The sequence below is a fragment of the Triticum aestivum genome, chromosome 1B (assembly GCF_018294505.1).
Source record: "Triticum aestivum cultivar Chinese Spring chromosome 1B, IWGSC CS RefSeq v2.1, whole genome shotgun sequence".
Lineage (NCBI taxonomy): Eukaryota > Viridiplantae > Streptophyta > Magnoliopsida > Poales > Poaceae > Triticum > Triticum aestivum.
Window position 1 is genome coordinate 463,265,578 of NC_057795.1, and position 19,521 is coordinate 463,285,098.

Here is a 19,521-nt window from a genome sequence, read left to right on the forward strand (position 1 = left end):
GCAGCCTCGGAGGCAGCACATGAAGCGATTTGGGTGAAGGAGTTCATCACCGACCTAGGAGTCATACCCAATGCGTCGGGGCCGATCAAACTTTTCTGTGACAACACTGGAGCTATTGCCCTCGCAAAGGAGCCCAGGTTTCACAAGAAGACCAGGCACATCAAGCGTCGTTTCAACTCCATCCGTGAAAATGTTCAAGATGGAGACATGGAGATTTGCAAAGTGCACACGGATCTGAATGTCGCAGATCCGCTGACTAAACCTCTCTCGCGTGCAAAACATGATCAACACCAGAACTCTATGGGTGTTCGATTCATCACAATGTAACTAGATTGGTGACTCTAGTGCAAGTGGGAGACTGTTGGAAATATGCCCTAGAGGCAATAATAAAAGTATTATTATATTTCATTGTTCATGATAATTGTCTTTTATTCATGCTATAACTGTATTATCCGGAAATCGTAATACACGTGTGAATACTTTGACAACATCGAGGAGCATGTGGGAGCCATCATGGGTATCCAGATCCCGCTGATGGTTATTGACTGAGAGCGTCTCGTTCATGTCTGCATGTCTCCCGAACCCGTAGGGTCTACACACTTAAGGTTCGGTGACGCTAGGGTTATGAAGATATGTATATGCAGAAACCCGAATGTTGTTCGGAGTCCCGGATGAGATCCCGGACGTCACGAGGAGTTCCGGAATGGTCCGGAGGTAAAGAATTATATATAGGAAGTGCTATTTCGGGCATCGGGACAAGTTTCGGGGTTATCGGTATTGTACCGGGACCACCGGAAGGGTCCCGGGGGTCCACCGGGTGGGGCCACCTGTCCCGGGGGGCCACATGGGCTGTAGGGGGTGCGCCTTGGCCATCATGGGCCAAGGGCACCAGCCCCTATAGGCCCATGCGCCTAGGGTTTCCCCCTAGGAGGAGTCCTAGTGGTGGAAGGCACCCCTAGGTGCCTTGGGGGGGGAGGGAAACCTCCCCTAGGCCGCCGCCCCCCTAGTAGATCTCATCTACTAGGGCCGGCGCCCCCCCCCCCCCCCTTGGCACCCCTATATATAGTGGGGGGGAGAGGAGGAGAACACACCAGCCCCTGGCGCCTCCACCTCCCCCCGTTACGTCTCTCCCTCGTAGTCTCGGCGAAGCCCTGCTGTTGTGACGCCCTGCATCCACCACCACGCCGTCGTGCTGCTGGATCTTCATCAACCTCTCCTTCCCCCTTGCTGGATCAAGAAGGAGGAGACGTCTCCCGTCCCGTACGTGTGTTGAACGCGGAGGTGCCGTCCGTTTGGCGCTGGTCATCGGTGATTTGGATCACGTCGAGTACGACTACATCATCACCTTGCAAGCTTCCGCACACGATCTACAAGTGGTATGTAGATGCAAACTCTCTCCCTAGACTCGTTGCTTAGATGAACTCATAGATGGATCTTGGTGAAACCGTAGGAAAAATTTTAATTTTCTGCAACGTTCCCCAACAGGTCGTGCGCCGCGTGTCTACAACGCTGGAGCATCCCGGATGGATGTTCATCAAGTGCTTAAACGATGGGGTATGTGCTCTTTTAGCTTCGGTTTGTGCTTTCGATTAGACTAGTGGTGCTAACTTTAAGTCTTATTGTGTAGAACAGATGCAAGTTTTGGTATTGGGAAGAAGAGTACATCGATATGTTGATAGAGCGAAATGTATTGCATGTTCGTGCACTTTTAGCTAGCCTAGAGGCTTTAGATGAGACAAGTGCACTTGTTGCTAGATTAGAGGCTAGGCACGATACTACGTGCGAAGAAGCAACAAGGCACGATACTACGTGTGAGGAAGCAACGTCGACTTCTGTCTTGAAGAAGAAAGGAGGAGGCAACGTCGTGCCTCCTCCACAAATCAACAATGAGTGCATCGAGAAGGCGCTAACCCAACTCAAGGGAGCAGTTATGGAAGTTGGGTATCTTCTCAAATGTATTCTTGTGGTTCTTATTTTCTTTGGCCTTGCTTTACTAGTCAAAATGTGATGATGTATTATTATGTACCAAAAATGAATGATAAAAAAAGTTTAAGGACTAAAGAAATATACGCGGACAGGATGGGGCAAATGGATGCGGCTGCACGCTGTGCGTACGGCCACCGCATCCCAAAACACGCCCGGACACGACCCCAAATCCCTTTCCAAATGGACAGAATCTGGATAAAGCGGACGTCCGTTTGGGGTCGCGCGGTGGAGTTGGCCTAACTCTCCGGTTTCCTCTCAAAACACGATCTAGTAGGGTGTGTCGGGTCGAACTCTCCTCCATCGATACGGAAAAAGGAAATAACCCTCCTCCATGGCCAGCCGCCGCCATCGATCAGAGACTAGCCGCTTCCGTCCGCTCCCCGCTGCATATTCTTCATTGTTTTCACCCTCCAGTCTTACTATAATCGGCGAAAGAGGAGGGTATTTTGAAAAGAAAAGAGGAAAACCTAGCAATAGCTAGTCTCTAATCGATGGCGGCGGCTGGCCACAGACAGACGGCGGCGGCAGTCCCCTACTGCTACCTTTTCCGATGCTTCTGTCGCTGGCGCCTAAAGTGCTCGGACAGCATCCAGCGCTACGCCCCCGGCATGGACTACCGGCGCATCCAGGACAAGGACGGCGCCGACGACCGCCCCCAGTGGTCGGTCCTCGTCGGCTGCACATGCGCCGACCAGCACCTCCACAACCTCCGCCTGCACCGCTTCCGCGTGACCTCGTCGGGCCGGGTCATACCACGCCGTCTCGGCCCATGGCGAGCTCTGGGCACCAGCCGTATTGACAGAGAGAATCGAGGACAGTCCGGGCATGTTCAGCTGGCGCCTCCTTGTGCATAGGCTTGACAAAGGAGGCCACGGATGGGACGTGGCTGCCAGCCACCACTCCCTGGAACGGCTGGAGCGTACATACCAATCCCTATTCGCTGGCCCTCTGCTCCGGGGCTACGCTGTCATCGACGACAAGTTCATCCTGCTGTCACTCATCGATTCCACCTTCTTCTGCTTCAACTGCGCCACCGGCTCCTTGACCCGTGTCCGCACTGCTACCGACAAGGCCTCCGATTATGAATATATCTCCGGCAGGGCAGTGCATGTCCAGGAGGAAGGCGCGATCTTTTTCATCAATGGCACCACTCTGTTTGCCTACAAGTACTCGCCGGAGGAGGAGGAGGACGCGCCGCTCGAGCCGCCGGTGATGGTCGACATGCTGTGGCCGTACTACAACGAAGGGCGTGGCTTCATCGTTCAGCTCGCGGGCCAGATGCTGTGCGCGGTGTGGATCAACATGTACGAGGCGTGCAGCTGCGACGCGCGGCATGCGATGATCACCACGTTCCGCGTCCGGAGCGCAGCCGGATCAGACGACGGTGAAGGCAGCCCTGTCCACGGCATCGAGGTCCTGTACTCCACATGCCGCAGGGTGGACATGCTCAGAGAAAAATCGTATCAGTACAATCACTATGACACTTTTGCCACTTTGCAGTAAGTGTGCCTGCATTTTTAAGTTCTAATAATAAGTTGGTTTCCGCTTGAACAAAAGTTGGAATTGGGGCTTCGAGTTGTTCTTGATTGCACTAGTACTTTATAAGTGGACATCATTTGATGAAAACTATCAAGAAGTTGCTGTGCTGTCATTTACGTAAAATTTGACTTTGTATATTTTTATTGGTGAACCAGGGCATATACTGACGATGCATGCAAGGTGGATGATACCTCACTGCGCGCAATGTTCGGAGGGTTCGACCACCCTGTTGAAGATTCCCAAGAAATGCTTAAATGCTGCAGGTTCGATTTTCTCGTCTTCAGTTAGTTCAAGTACAACTTTCTCATCATGTCTTGGGTGATACTATAACAATTAGTTACTGGAAACAGCTTTTCTTAAATTAGTTACTTGGCTTTTGATACTCTGGGAGCATTTACCTCACTTGTGTGCTTTAACAATTGCAATTTCCACCTGCAGGAATTATTTGAAACGAAAGGGCGAACTGGTTTGGACCGCAGGCAGTCTTGTGGACTGCAAAGTGGTGACCAAATGTGATCTGTATTTCATATGCCAGGTTGATCAGCAATCTGTGTTATATCAAATCTCTACTACTGGAGGAAAGTTGAGATGTGATGCAAGTGTGCTAGAACCACAGTTGTGTCTAGACACAATTAGAGATGGAGGTGTCAGTGTAGATTTCCCTGCAACCTGGCATTTTGTACATGACGGATCCCAGTTGTTTGTCATCCCTTCTTTCCCACACCATAGCCAGTACAAGGTTGATCTGAGCAGTATGTCCTACTCCCTCGTCGAGAGCAGACCGGGCAGTGTCTATTTTTCGGCCGTCTTCCGAGCTGGTGAAGACATTGTCGCCATCGGCGAGAAGTTGATGGCTGTCTATACTCTTGATAGGCAGACTTTACAGTGGGTCTATCGCCGAACATCGGGGGATTTGGATTTGGAGCAAGAGATTAAGGTTTTTGGATTTGTCGACGTAGGCGACGGCGCATTTCTGATCTCGGATTTCGACACGGAGAGGTGTTTCTTGTGTGACCTGAGGCATGGTGGTAAGTGGTTTGTTGTGGAGCCACCAAGTATGAGCAGGTGGCTCGGCGAAATCGGTTTGCTGAATGGGCGATGCATTTTTGCGGAGGGTTTTGTGTATGCCTGCTGGGATGAAGGCCTTGAGGCTTATGAGTTGGCTCAAGATGATGGAAAATTTATCCTTGGTGCTCCCATGGTGCTGGAATTTCCCTGGGACAAGTTCTCCGACAGAAGGTTTATGAGCTTTGAGTGCATTGGTAAGGAGGAGGACAGCATCTCTGCTGGTGGCATTGTCTTCTGCGTGATCCAAGGGTATTTTACTCCGGATCCTTTTACTGATAGTCATTCCCTGACTGCCACCACCGTGATCGTGGAGCGTGAAGATGCACCCGGAGGGAAAAAACGGCCTGTCAGAGTCAAGCATGTTGATGTTGCTGTTTCATCTGTCCATCATGAGGAGCCCATCTTGACAAACTATGCCTTTGCTTTATAAGTATTTTGATGATCCAACTCCATCTACTACTGTGCTTTGTCTTTCTCCTGAATAATGAATAGTAATAAATATACATGTGTACTACTATCACATTATTTGTAGTATTGTTTTATCTTTGTATTCTGGTGACAAGTTGTTCTTTGATTCATAGGACAAGTGGAGGAAAAACATAGGAATATGAATTCTCCTTTCCTTGCACCTAAATTGTAGTACAATCCCCTCTCTCGATTAATATGGATCGGAGGGAGTAGTTAATTTTACAATCCGCTCATGACTAGAATTGTGGATTTCTTTACGACTGCCCAGATATCTACTCTACTAGTCTAATTAAGGGATAACGTTTGAGGACTGCCCAGAGAACACGTACAGAAATTTAAAGCTGAGTATCAGACAGAAAAATACCAGTCTGGATGGTCTCTTCCCCTCATAAAACTAATTTGCTCATGTTACTTACAGATAACAAAACTAGAGTAGCGTGGGGGTGTTGAAGCTGCAGGTGGGTCCAGCCTTTTCATAGCATCTGTTTCGAATTATATGCTGCACCACTCAAATATTCTGAGTCGAATGTGCATCTGAGGCGTTGGCTCTGTTTTCATGCTTTGGCAATGTCTCTCGTAGTCATGGTCTTGTGTTCAGGAAAGTAATTCGTTTTATAAATTCCTTGTTGCAACAATGCCGGTGGGAATCATCACAGATCCTGTTATGCGACTCAAACAGAATCAGAAGATGCATGGAGAATGAACAGTCCATTCACAGATCTTGGAAAACCTTGATTCATCTTTGCCGACAGGCTACTTGGCAACAGAACCGGTTAAACCGCGGCATTGGATATCACAGGACATGAACAATGTTCAGACCTGTTGTTTCCCAACTCGATTGTGAACATTTTAAACAAAGTGGTTTGCAAGAATTACAGTGTTACAGAAGTAAAATACTCCCTCTGTAAAGAAATATAAGATCGTTTAGATCATCTACTTTACAGAGGGAGTAGAATCAAAGCCCTACTAATCAAACACCCCCAGAACAACTTAATGCAATCTGAATCCACAAATGTCAGATCTAAAAGAATTATCAGTAATCAGGTCACGTGCTTTGCAAAACTTTAGGCCATAAATAGATTGGTCAGCTGCATCCTTGGAGAGCCTGACTGCTGTAGCTTTGGCGAACAAGCTTGCTCTGGCAAAACTCGTCGGCGCTAGCACTGCTGCTATAGCTCAAATCTTTAGATCCTTTGACACTGACACAATGAACCTGAACCGGCAGTCTCTCTGGTGACACAGGTGCATGTTTCTCCAGCTGCAAGCAGTAGCTCCCGAATGTCTCTAGGTTCACTTTAAGCCTGAAGTCCAGATTAAACAACAAATCCAGCTCGAGACGATTCATCTCAATTGTGCTGATTCCTCCCACCCTAGCATAGAATGCATTGTTGAAAAACCTGCAGGAGATGCATTGAGATTTTGAGAAAGTTTCTGGGAAACCTGTACATGTTTGTGATATACACAAAATACAGCTGAATTGCAGTTGCATTGGGTACACTTACGCATCATCTGTGAATTTGGCAGCAACCACCACACTTGTAATCAGCAAGCGATGAACACTGAAGGGCGTCATGTACACATTTGGCTGCTGTAGATATCTCTCCATGTAGACAAGTGCCAACACAAAGCAGGATGGACTGCACTCGGCATATTTGAAAATGCGCTCTGCATAGAGCTGTATACTGAGATCTGGCACCTTCTGGCCATGAAAGATGGTGGTCGACTCCTTTATTCCATTAGAACCTAGTAATTCTTCATTCTTCTGAACTGATCTGCCCAGATATGTGGCAAGAAGCGACAGGACCTTTGGAAACTTAGTATCCCCTTTCTTTGACTGCGATACTGTCAAACCCAATGTCAGGTAGCTCCCCAGATGCTTGTCACCGGCATCAGCTGTAGATGACTCCATGTGCAGACATAAGTACTGTACAAGACAGAACAGTTGTTGGTAAAAAAAATGGGTAGAGCAGACAGTAGATACTTTGAAGGTTTGGCACAAGAAAGTTGATCCTAGTTCAATGCAAGAAGGCTGGAGGTATTTTTCCCAGGCTTAGAGTTGCTGCACAAAACTCGCAGCCGCGTCTGTTCTTGTACAAGATGCGGAGCCGAACCAAGATTCCGTGAGGCAGTGGTGTACTACCACCATGCTTAGCTCTCTCATTGCACAACATACTGATCGGAATACAGTTTCAGTCTTGGCAAGGAATGCACCAAAACACACACAAGAAATTAACAAGCATCAGCATGAATCTAATCCTTTCCCTTTTCCCATTCAGAAGATACGCAAGACACAAAGTAGCTGGGTGTTGCTCCCTTTTGGGGCATCCAGAGGGTTATTCGTCTTCTATTTTTGGTATTATTATTTTTGAAACAAGTATTTTTGGTATATTTCGCCTCATTTATAAAGGGAAATCCTAAACCCTCAACCAAACGGAGGGGATAAACAACCATAAAGAGGTGGCAAGAAACACTCCTTCCTGACGCAGCTGCGCCCAAATCCACCCCAAAGTAGCCGGCACACCGCCCCATCAGAGCACGCGGGCAAGCAGATTTGTGCTTCCCCGACGCTCCTGCGCTCCTTCGGGACCAACCCTAGCTCGCTCGAAAGAGAATAGAGCAAGAAGGGCACGGCAGATTGAGTGGGAATCCCATCCAGACCCAAATGCCGCACCTAGCTGCGCAGGTAGTAGGTAGGATAGCATTATGCTGTGCAACTTGAGATCTAGGAGTACTAGCCAACAAACCGCACGGGAGGGAGAGGCTTGGTAGATAGAGATTCTTACAGCTTTGCTCTAGGCTTGAGCTCGGGGGAAGGGAAGGAGGCCTTCTTCTTCTTCTTCTTCAGGGTTGAGCTCGAGCTGGAGCTGGCGGCCTCACGCTCCTCCCGACGGCCGCCCCTCCTCCGTCTCTCCTCGCCTTTTCGGTTGGAACAGCAGCAGCAAAGCCAGCCGCTTCTTTGGATGCTGCCTGGGAGGGAGAGCGAGAGAGGAGGTGTGCCATGTGTGTTTATTATTATAATATACAGTAATCACGAAGGGGATGTGATCATGTGAGACATGTCATTATCTGCTGACAGGCGTGGCTCTTGTTTGTCTTCAAAGGCCAATTTACCATCGATGCTGTTTGGTTCATTAATAAAGTGATTAAATGGCAAACTACTACTCCGTCCGTCCAAAAATATAAAAACGTTTTTGACACCAGTAGCACGTATGCAACGGCCGGTGCTCGTTAACTTTGGTTCTTGGTTTTTCCTACTATATGGATCTGTCTCTCTCTCAAAAGAAATACAGGACTGTATTTCTTCTATTTAATTTGTTGCGGGATCTGTCGGTGCGAAGAGGAAAAGGACAGGGAAGAACGCTATTTGTCGCCGTCTTATCGATGTGATTCATCGAGTAGGAGTATTTTAGCAGGGGTGGAGATAGAGAGGATGGGCCCTGATACAACGGAAGACCAGTAGCAGCAGGAATAGGAGGAGACCCATGCGTCCTCCACTTCATTCACGCTTATCCCAGCTTGGCACCTAGTCGGAAACATTATCCAAAGTTGAGTCCGTGCTGGAGGCTGACAACACAATGCATCAGTTTATTGTTTTTTTCATGATAATACGTGTCTCATTTATATAGAATAAAGACTAAATTACAAGGCACGTAAACACCGACCATGCATGACTGAAAAGATAGAAAAATCATATGCAAAATACCAGCGTCTGTCCCTTTCCTTCGACGCCACCGAAGCGGCCACCAAAAGGTAAAAAGACAAAACACCTCTTCACCCAAGCTCGACGCGGTTCCATCACTTATCACCAGCTTTACAGACCTCCAAAATAGTTTGCCAGAAACAAAACCATAGCCGTTGAAAGAATCGGAACGGGTCAACATGTCCCCGAACACGCCATCAAACTTCAGAACTGATACCTCCGCATGACGACGATGTTGAAGGAGGAAACCAGAACTGTCAGCTTTCGACCACAGACCCAGCACAAGATACTCCATCTTCCAACTGTCACTTGCGTAGACAACCGCATGCGCGTACTCTTGAACGACAAAACCTCCCTACTCCACCATGACATCGAAGACAATGCCACAGCAACAGGGACAAAGCAGAAGGAGAGACATACGTGATGGAGTCACCGCCGCCGCCTCGCCAACACCATCCATGAACCCTAACGCTGCCGATCTGAGAGGTCGGTAGAGACATGATTCCATCAACTCCGAAGACGCCGCCATGAAGGACACCGCCAGTGTAGGGGTGGAGTTGAGGCAGATTTATACGCCCGGGAGCCGCTCCCACCACCTCAACGACGCACCACGACCTACAAATCCAAAACCTAACTACAGAGCGGAGGAACGGGGTCTCCCTCCCTCCTAACGCCGGAGCAGCGACCAAAGGGAGAGGGGGGCAGCGCCCCGGCCGGTGGAGATCGAAGGAAAGAGATCGCCTCCCTAGTCGTCTGGTGGTGGCGGCGGCATTGGTTTATCGCTACTTCCTCCGATCCAGTTGTATGTACTTGTCGCTTAAACAGATGTATTAAGATGCTATATACATCTGTTTAAACGACAAGTAATATGGATGGGAGGGAGTAGTTCATTCCGGTTGGTGAACTAAGATCAACTTTTAAAGTTTACTTTATTATTATTTATTTGGAGGCTCCAGAGGCAACTTAGTTTGATAAAAAAAATAGAGTGAAGTCATCTGCTCGGCCTAAACATGAGGCCGTTAGAAGTTTACAAAGGTTGTAAGGGAAAGTTGCGATGACGCTTACGCACAAAACATGACACAAATGGATACATGGCCAGGCGTGACCCAATAACGGGAAAAGAACTCTCAGTGGATGAGGCTCCGGCACCAAAACTCGTTGTGAGACGAGGGCGCCTCCCTAGCTGGTGGTGTCCCTTCGTCCCGAATGTCAAAGAGCCACACCAGTCATTGTTGTCACCGAACAACTAGAAAAGTGCCACTCTACCATCCTTCACTTCAAATTTCATGCCCAATCCAAGTAGTGATCGAACTTTCCTCACTCCCCTCGCGTATTGGGATAGCTTAGTATTTGGCCGAAAGTTCATTCCTCCCTCGACTAGGTATTTAGTTTTAAATATATCTAGCCATTGACCCCCTTATCCAATTAGTATTTCCATGCCCATTCGGCGATCAGGCACCAATTTATGATTTTGGGATTTGTAACTGCGAGCCCGCCAATTTCTTTTGATGAGCAAATGGCGTTCCACTTAACCTTATGGTATTTTTGTTTGCCTAACTCTTTAGCCCGGAAGAATCTAGATCACACCCTATCCAATTTTCTCGTGAATACCGTCTTGTAGAAGATAGAACCTTGTGATAAACTTGGGGATGCTAGTGAGGCAGTCATTTATGAGCACTAGCCTACTGCTCAAGACTAAAAGATTTCCTTGCCATAGTTCAACCCTCCTGAACACCTTGTCGACTACGGGCTCAAGTTCCATGACCATCAATGCTCGATTTGAGATGGGCATCCCAAGATACTTGATTGGTATGGACCCAACTCATAATCCTATATACTTAAGAAGTTCACCCCCACTACTTGATTTATCTCAACATGCAACGTAGACACGTCAGCATCCAATCACAGCAAGCCACGTCACACATCATACAGTCCCACACAGCCCACCTTGTGAGGTCATTTCCCTCAAAAGAAAAAACAAAATCTATCTAATTTTCCCTACGCAGCCACGCCCCACGCCCCTGGTCAGACCCATCCCCTTCTTGCGCTTTGGATTCTCCTCGCGGCGGCGGCAGCGCTCCAGACACGGCCATCCCCATCCCCATTGTCTCTCCCCCTCCCCCATCAATAATATCCGCCCCGCATCCCCAACCTTCCTTCGCTTCTACCATCTATCTCCCTCCGATTCGTCGCCTTGGCCATCTTCTTCGCGTTGGGTTTCAAGGTCGGCATGTCCTCTTCGCCTACCGATGCCATCCAGTGCTACCTTCGATTCTGATTGAGTGATCGTTCAACAATGATGAAGTCCCATGGCGTTGTAGTCTTAGATCATGACTGCCCCATCAACGCATCATGAAATCCTCACCAAAGGTTAGGCTCCATGATCTCATCCTGTCCCACGCATTTAGATCTGATGTTGTTGATTACTTTGTGCAAGTCTGGGGTTAGCAGTTCTCAAGTTAGGGAAAGTATGTACGTTTGCTTTTGATGTTGTAGGCCACAAGAACCGGTATCTAGCATTGCCCCTCCCACTGCTTGGGAGTTTTTTAGGATCGCAAGATCTGGAAGGGTGTCACGCCGACGGGGATCAGAGTAGGCAAATAGATAGGACAAGGTCTTCTCGATCTCGCCTGGCTGGCCCAATAGGAAAACTCGACCTTAATCTGCACGTATGTACTATTCTTAATATAGTTTCATCCAAATTCGATCCATCGGCAAGCCGATCTATATGCATGCATTCCTGTGTTGCAGCTATATGCAACGTCGACACGTGCGAAGGTGGCCGTGGCAGGTTTACTCGTGGCCTGATAGCTGATGGCCGGTAGCAACGTTGTTCTTCCATGGTTTTGATCTCACCCTTTTGATGCACGAGGCTTTGGCATCGGTCCGTAATAAACATTCATGTTCTTTCTTTCTTTTTTTGAAAAAAAGGCAGCCATTCTTTCATTTTATCAGAGGAAAAATGTCAGATGAAAAGTCAAGGGAAAAGGATCAGATGAAAAAAAAAGCCAGCACGGATATTCATTATTTCCCTACATTTGGAATTTATTATATTTAAGGGTCTGTTGCATTTGATGTGCTTTAGCCAATTCCGGTATGAAGTTTCTGTTATAGCTTGGTTGCTTTTGTTTCATGTGATCGGCGCCTTTTGAATATGCACAAAAAAATCTTTCAGTTGTGACTGTCGAAATGTATTGATAGCATATATATGTGTATACTGACTTTCCTTCTAATGCATGTACTTATTCTCCTTGAAGTAATTATTTGTTTAAAGGTAATTTCCAGGTCATGTTCATTCAACACTACTGGGAACCGCTGAAAGTTGTACAATGATGAAGACCATAAGTGTTACCAATAAACAATGAGGCAAGTTTGGTTTCCATGTTTGGTTTTAATCTAACACTTGATTGTACAGAGTCATTTTCTTAGTTTTCTTTGCGGATATTTGATTGTGTGTTACTTACGGGATTGACAATCATTGATTCTTTAGTTGTCTGACATGTGATCTTCCCCTCTATTAAATGCAAAATATGCCTTTGAATCCCCCCGGATATATTAATTATAGTTTTTTGTTCAAACTTGAAGTAGGAGCCTCACTTATTTTCAAATCTTATACTCTTTTCAGTATTTGAAAGAAGTGCTTCTAGCATGGCGGGAAGTCATGTAAGTGTAAAGGCTACAACCTTGATTCTCACAAAAAGGGTGCCACATTGAGTTTGCAATTGCGCCATTGCGGGCAATGGAGCCAGCTTTTGGGTCCTTCCCTTACATAGAAAAGGCATGCCTTTGGGTTCCTTCTTATTTTCCTGACCGTCAAGTTTTTTTAATAATTTCCAGCAATAAAAAGATTGTGCTTTCACACACCTCTTTTATGTTTGCGTGTTTGGAATAATTTTGATCTTATGTTTTATTATGTTCTGTCCAATGTTGGCATGTCTTCAAAGCGAAACCATCTTATTTGCAAACCTTGAAGGCATGTATTGTTGAATGAAATGTTATAAATAAACCGAGGATGCTTGCTTATATTGCTTCCATCCTTCCTTCGTTACACATTAATACAAGAAAGTTGGACAGGGGACACTCTGGTTTCTTCCTTCTGGCCCCACTTCTAATTGTACTACCCTATTTTTTCTAGTGCAATGTACTGATGATGGAATGATTGATGAGACTTTGTTAGTTTTATTTAATAAAATGTTACCAGGGGCTTCTATTTTTTCATGGAGTCATGCAATGTGTATCACCACTAACTCCACACATAAGTGAACTATAGTATCCCGCAGCAACGCGCGGGGTATCATCTAGTTCATTATATGGGTCACCCCTTAATTGCAACTCCAAGTCCCCTCCGGTTACAATCACCTCACTTTTTCCAAAATTAATCTTGAGACCAGACATAGCCTCAAAACACATTAGAAGAAACTCAAGGTTGATGATTTCCTCCTCCGAATTCTTGATGAAGTCGGCATACTAGAGGTGGGTTAGCCCGAGGGTGTCCCAGACTAAGGGATCCCCGGGCTGCCACTCTATCTCTCGTAGGCCGGACAGTTGGGCCACTCTTGATCCATCATTGGAAGGTCGAGCTATAAGTGATTCGGTGTTCGGGAAGGAAACCTCTTAAGCCTTGGTGTGTCATCCAAGTCAAGATAAGGGAGTTGGCATGTTTATCCCCTGATGGTAACCAACCATGTGTAACCCTAGGTACCCCTGGTGTCTATATAAACCAGATGGTTTAGTCCGTAGAGGCTAGAACCATCATCCTACTCATCTAGGGTTTAGTTCATATGATCTCATGGTAGATCAACTCTATAACCATCATACACACACATCAATAAAATCAAGCAGGACATAGGGTTTTACCTCTTCGAGAGGGCCCGAACCTGGGTAAATACTCTCTCTGCGTTCCTTGTTCCCCATCGATTCAAGATCTACATCTCGGGACCCCCTACCCGACATCCGCCGGTTTTGACACCGATAATGGTGCTTTCATTGAGAGCTTCAACTTTGGCACAACCTATGCACCGGGCCGAAGTAGTTGCTCCGCACTGACTCGGAAGGCCACAATTTGACGCAGAGGTCCTTCATCGCCGGCTCCGCCATCCGATGCAACTCCATCAGCTGCTTCATCCAGTTGTTGAGGAGGGGAGGGTGCTCGGGGCTTGAAACTGCGCCCAAAACAACCTCTGATCGGCACGATCCTCACGAGACACGAAGTACTTTGCTATGTTGGACGCACTCCTCGGGAGGTCTGCAAAAGCGCATGGGGAATGCCATACTTCCGTGAGCAATGCAACCTATTACCACCAAAGGCACATTGTAGTGAGTTTGGCTTACCATCCGCAATAAGCTTGACTTGGTGGAGCTCCGCTTGGCAGCCTCGCGCCTCCTTGATCGTCGACCTCAACGAGGTCATCTCGAAGGCCTGATCCTTACTATTTTGCTCAAGGTCCTCACATTTCGTGACGGCATCCTTGAGCTCCTGCTGCACCTCGGCAACTCTGGCCTCATGCTGCTGGCTGGCGGTCTTCACCGTTGCCAGTTTGGTGACCGCTTGTTCGGCTGCCGCCTTCTGTTGTGCAGCCTCTTGTTGGGCCTTCCTCAGCTCGGCTTTAAGGGCTTCGACCTCAGTAGCGACAGCTACAGCAATGCCAATTGCACCCAGTCCAGGTTAAACTCTAGAAAAAATTCATTACACACACGACTATTCTAAATAGCCCAGTTCGGACTTGCATTGCGCTTCATTGAACCGCTTGCTAATTCGATTGAGCTCGTCATCAGAGTTCTTGAGCTTCTGATTCAGCTCGATCGATTCCTCGGATGGGGCATCCACCACCAAAGACGATGCTTGCACATTACACTTAACATATTAGACACCCAAACATTTGATTGTTGATCCTCTATCAGTGTTCCCTAAATCAGACCACGGTCTTAGGGGCTTCAATACGTCTATGATCTATACCCCTAAGCTATTCGACCCCCACATGAGTTTTTCAAACTCACGGAGGGCTCGGGGGCTACTGTATATATGACTGCATGATCATATAAGTGAAAAAAATTAATGGACAAAAGGCATTACATGGCTTACCTTGAAGCCCATCAGAAGGCTGTTGAAAGCCTCTTTCAGCCCATTTTCCATGGACCAAATGCTTTGAAAACCCATGCCCATCAAGGCATGGTGTTCCTCGGTGATGGAGGAGTTGGTCAGCGCCTCCTCCACCACATCCGGACACCTAGTTAGAGCCTGCTCTAAAGCATGCTGGGGTGGCGGAGTTACCCCGGCTCCTCCTGCGGGGGCGGCTAGAATATTCGGCTCCTGGTGCCTTAGTGGATCTGGAGCCGTTCTCGAGGAGAGGTCTGATTGACCACGCTCCCCCTCTTTGTTCTCCAGAGGGGTCGTCCCCTCTTGGTTTTCGGTGTTCGAGGTACTCACCTCGACCATAATGTCATTGAAGGAAATATGCCCTAGAGGCAATAATAAAGTTGTTATTTTATATTTCCTTATTCATGATAAAGGTTTATTATTCATGCTAGAATTGTATTGATCAGAAACTTAAAATACATGTGTGAATACATAAACAAATACCATGTCCCTAGTAAGCCTCTACTAGACTTGCTCGTTGATCAAAGATGGTTAAGGTTTCCTAACCATAGACATGTGTTGTCATTTGATAACAGTATCACATCATTAGGAGAATGATGTGATGGACAAGACCCATCGGTTAGCTTAGCATATTAATCGTTCATGTTGGGAAACATAGCATGCAATTTCAAAAAAAAAATCCTACGCTCACACAGGATCTATCTAGGATATGCATAGCAACGAGAGGGGGAGAGTGTGTCCACGTACCCTCGTAGACCGAAAGCGGAAGCATTTGTTAACACGGTTGATGTATTCGAACTTCTTCTCGTTCCAACTGATCAAGCACCGAACGTACGACACCTCTAAGTTCTACACACATTCAGCTCGATGAAGTCCCTTGAACTCTTGATCCAGCAAAGTGTCGAGGGAGAGTTGCGTCAGCACGACAGCGTGGTGATGGTGATGGTGAAGTGATCCGCGCAGGGCTTCGCCTAAGCACTACGTGAATATGATCGAAGGCGTAAATTGTGGAGGGGGGCGCCACACACGGCTAGGAATCAATGATGTGTGTTCTAGCGGTGCCCCCCCCACATATATATATATATGGGTGGGAGAGGGAGAGGGGCAGCAAAGGACGCCCCAAGTAGGAGTAATCCTACTTGGGAGCCCCCACAAGTCGGCATGCCCCCCTTCCATAAGTGTCGGAGGGGGAAGGAAGGAGGAGGGGAGGGAAGGAAGGGGGGGCTGAATCCCTCCCCTTCCTTCTCTCTTCCCCCCTTTCTTGTTCCCCCAATTCGGCCTACATGGGGGTGCACCAGCCCCTTAGGGGCTGGTCTGTCCCCCTCTTAGCCCATTAGGCCATGTAGTTTGTCGGGGGTTGCCCGGAAACCCTTTCGGTGACCCGATACGTCCCGGTACCCCCGGAACACTTCTGGTGTCCGAATACTATCGTCCAATATATGAATCTTTACCTCTCGACCATTTCGAGACTCCACGTCATGTCCGTGATCTCATCCAGGACTCGGAACAACATTCCGTCACCAAAACACATAACTCATATAATACAAATCGTCATCGAACGTTAAGCGTGCGGACCCTACTGGTTCAAGAATTATGTAGACATGACCGAGACACCTCTCTAGTCAATAACCAACAACGGAACCTGGATGCTCATATTGGCTCCCACATATTCTACGAAGATCTTTATCGGTCGAACCGTTATGACAACATGCGTTATTCCCTTTGTCATCGGTATGTTACTTTCCCGAGATTCGATCGTCGGTATCTTCATACCTAGTTCAATCTCGTTACTGGCAAGTCTCTTTAATTGTTCCGTAATGCATCATCCCGCAACTAACTCATTAGTCACATTGCTTGCAAGGCTTCTTATGATGTGCATTACCTAGAGGGCCTAGAGATACCTCTCCGATACTCAGAGTGACAAATCCTAATCTCGATCTATGCCAACCCAACAAACACCTTCGGAGATACCTGTAGAGCATCTTTATAATCACCCAGTTACGTTGTGATGTTTGATAGCACATAAGCCATTCCTCTGGTATCCGGGAGTTGCATAATCTCATAGTCAGAGGAATATGTATTTGACATGAAGAAAGCAATAGCAATAAAACTGAATGATCATAATGCTATGCTAACGAATGGGTCTTGTCCATCACATCATTCTGCTAAGCATGTGATCCCGTTCATCAAATGACAACACATGTCTATGATTAGGAAACTTAACCATCTTTGATTAACGATCTAGTCAAGTAGAGGCATACTAGGGGCACGGTGTTTTGTCTATGTATCCACACATGTATCAAGTTTCCAGTTAATACAATTCTAGCATGAATAATAAACATTTATCATGAAATAAGGAATTATAAAATAACAACTTTATTATTGCCTCTAGGGCATATTTCCTTCAGTCTCCCACTTGCACTAGAGTCAATAATCTAGTTCACATCGTCATGTGATTTAACACTAATAGTTCACATCGCCATGTGACCAACTCCCAAAGGGTTTACTAGAGTCAATAATCTAGTTCACATCGCTATGTGATTAACACCCAAAGAGTACTAAGGTGTGATCATGTTTTTCTTGTGAGAGAAGTTTAGTCAACGAGTCTACCACATTTAGATCCGTATGTATTTTGCAAATTTCTATGTCTACAATGCTCTGCATGGTGCTACTCTAGCTAATTGCTCCCACTTTCAATATGTATCTAGACTGAGACTAAGAGTCATCTAGATTAGTGTTTAAAGCTTGCATCATAATAACCCTTTATGATGAACCCTTTATCACCTTCTTAACCAAGAAACATTTCCTTAGTCCTCTAAGCACAATTTGGAATGTTGTCTAGTGATCTACTCCTGGATCACTATTGTACCCCCTTTCCAAACTCATTGGCAAGGCACACAATAGGTCTGGTACACAGCATAGCATACTTTATAGAACCTATTATTGAGGCATAGGGAATGAATTTCATTCTCTCTCTATCTTCTGTCGTGGCCGGGCTTTGAGTCTTACTCAACTTCACACCTTGTAACACAGGCAAGAACCCTTTCTTTGACTGATCCATTTTGAACTTCTTTAAAACTTTATCAAGGTATGTGCTTTGTGAAAGTCCTATCAAGCGTCTTGATCTATCTATACAGATCTTGATGCCTAATATATAAGCAGATTCACTGAGGTCTTTCATTGAAAAACTTTTATTCAAGTATCCTTTTATGCTATCCAGAAATTTTATATCATTTCCAATCAACAATATGTCATCCACATATAATATCAGAAATGCTACAGAGCTCCCACTCACTTTGTTGTAAATACAGGCTTCACCATAAGTCTATATAAAACTATATGCTTTGATCACATTATCAAAGCGTATATTCCAACTCCAAGATGCTTGCACCAGTTCATAGATGGATCGATGTAGCTCGCACACTTTGTTAGCACCTTTAGGATTGACAAAATCTTCTGGTTGCATCATATACAACTCTTCTTTAATATCCATTAAGGAATACAGGTTTTTGACATCCATTTGCCAGGTTTCATAATCATAAAATGTGGCAATTGCTAACATGATTCGGACAGAGTTAAGCATTGCTACAGTGAGAAAGTCTCATCATAGTCAACCCTTGAACTTTGTTGAAAACCTTTTACGACAAGTCGAGCTTTATAGATAGTGAAATTACTATCAGCATCAATCATCTTCTTGAAGATCCATTTATTCTCATTGGCTTGCCGATCATCGGGCAGTCCACCACAGTCCACACTTTATTCTCATATATGGATCCTATCTTAAATTTCATGGCCTCAAGCCATCTGTTGGAATCTGGGATCATCATTGCTTCTTCATAGTTCATAGGTTCGTCATGGTTAAGTAACATGACTTCCAGAATAGGATTACCGTACCACTCTGGTGCGAATCGTGCTCTGATTGACCTACGAGGTTCTGTAGTAACTTGATCTAAAGTTTCATGATCATCATCATTAGCTTCCTCTTTAGTTGGTGTAGGCATCACGGGAACAGATTTCTCTGATGAGCTACTTTCTAAATTGAGAGAAGGTACAATTACCTCATCAAGTTCTACTTTCCTCCCACTTACTTCTTTCGAGAGAAACTCCTTCTCTAGAAAGGCTCCATTCTTGGCAACAAAGATCTTGCCTTCGGATCTGTGGTAGAAGGTGTATTGTCGGTGTCAAAACCGGCGGATCTCGGGTAGGGGGTCCCGAACTATGCGTCTAAGGTCGATGGTAACAGGAGACGGGAGACACGATGTTTACCCAGGTTCGGGCCCTCTCTATGGAGGTAATACCCTACTTCCTGCTTGATTGATCTTGATGAATATGATTATTACAAGAGTTGATCTACCACGAGATCGTAATGGCTAAACCCTAGAAGTCTAGCCTATGAGATTATGATTGTAAGTTGCCTCTATGGACTAAACCCTCCGGTTTATATAGACACTAGAGGGGGCTAGGGTTACACAAAGTCGGTTACAGATGAAGGAATCTACATATCCGAATCATCAAGCTTGCCATCCACGCAAAGGAGAGTCCCATCGGGACATGGGAAGAAGTCTTCAGTCTTGTATCTTCATAGCCCAACAGTCCGCCCCATGTTAATAGTCCGGACGTCTGAGGACCCCTTAATCCAGGACTCCCTTAGTAGCCCCTGAAC

At 46.3% G+C, this 19,521-nt stretch overlaps 2 protein-coding genes across 3 annotated transcripts; one reads left to right on the plus strand and one right to left on the minus strand.

The window, feature by feature from the left end:
- Positions 1–2,308: 2,308 nt before the first annotated feature.
- LOC123131939 (uncharacterized) lies at positions 2,309–5,592 on the plus strand. Its single transcript, XM_044551668.1, has 3 exons — positions 2,309–3,485; positions 3,681–3,788; positions 3,964–5,592. Exons 1-3 carry the CDS (start codon positions 2,812–2,814, stop codon positions 5,021–5,023), a joined length of 1,842 nt encoding a protein of 613 aa, XP_044407603.1. The 5' UTR covers positions 2,309–2,811; the 3' UTR covers positions 5,024–5,592.
- Positions 5,593–5,761: 169 nt separating this feature from the next.
- Positions 5,762–8,023, minus strand: LOC123131940 (cyclin-P3-1). Of its 2 annotated transcripts, none has more exons than XM_044551673.1 (3): positions 7,845–8,023; positions 6,564–6,985; positions 5,762–6,458 (listed from the first exon to the last, which is right to left on the minus strand). In XM_044551673.1, the coding sequence occupies exons 2-3, from the start codon at positions 6,968–6,970 to the stop codon at positions 6,146–6,148; spliced, it is 720 nt and encodes a 239-aa protein (XP_044407608.1). In that variant the 5' UTR covers positions 6,971–6,985; positions 7,845–8,023; the 3' UTR covers positions 5,762–6,145. The 2 variants fall into 2 exon arrangements, with proteins under 2 accessions (XP_044407608.1, XP_044407616.1); XM_044551681.1 differs by having other exon boundaries at positions 6,564–7,736.
- Between the last annotated feature and the right edge of the window lie 11,498 nt (positions 8,024–19,521).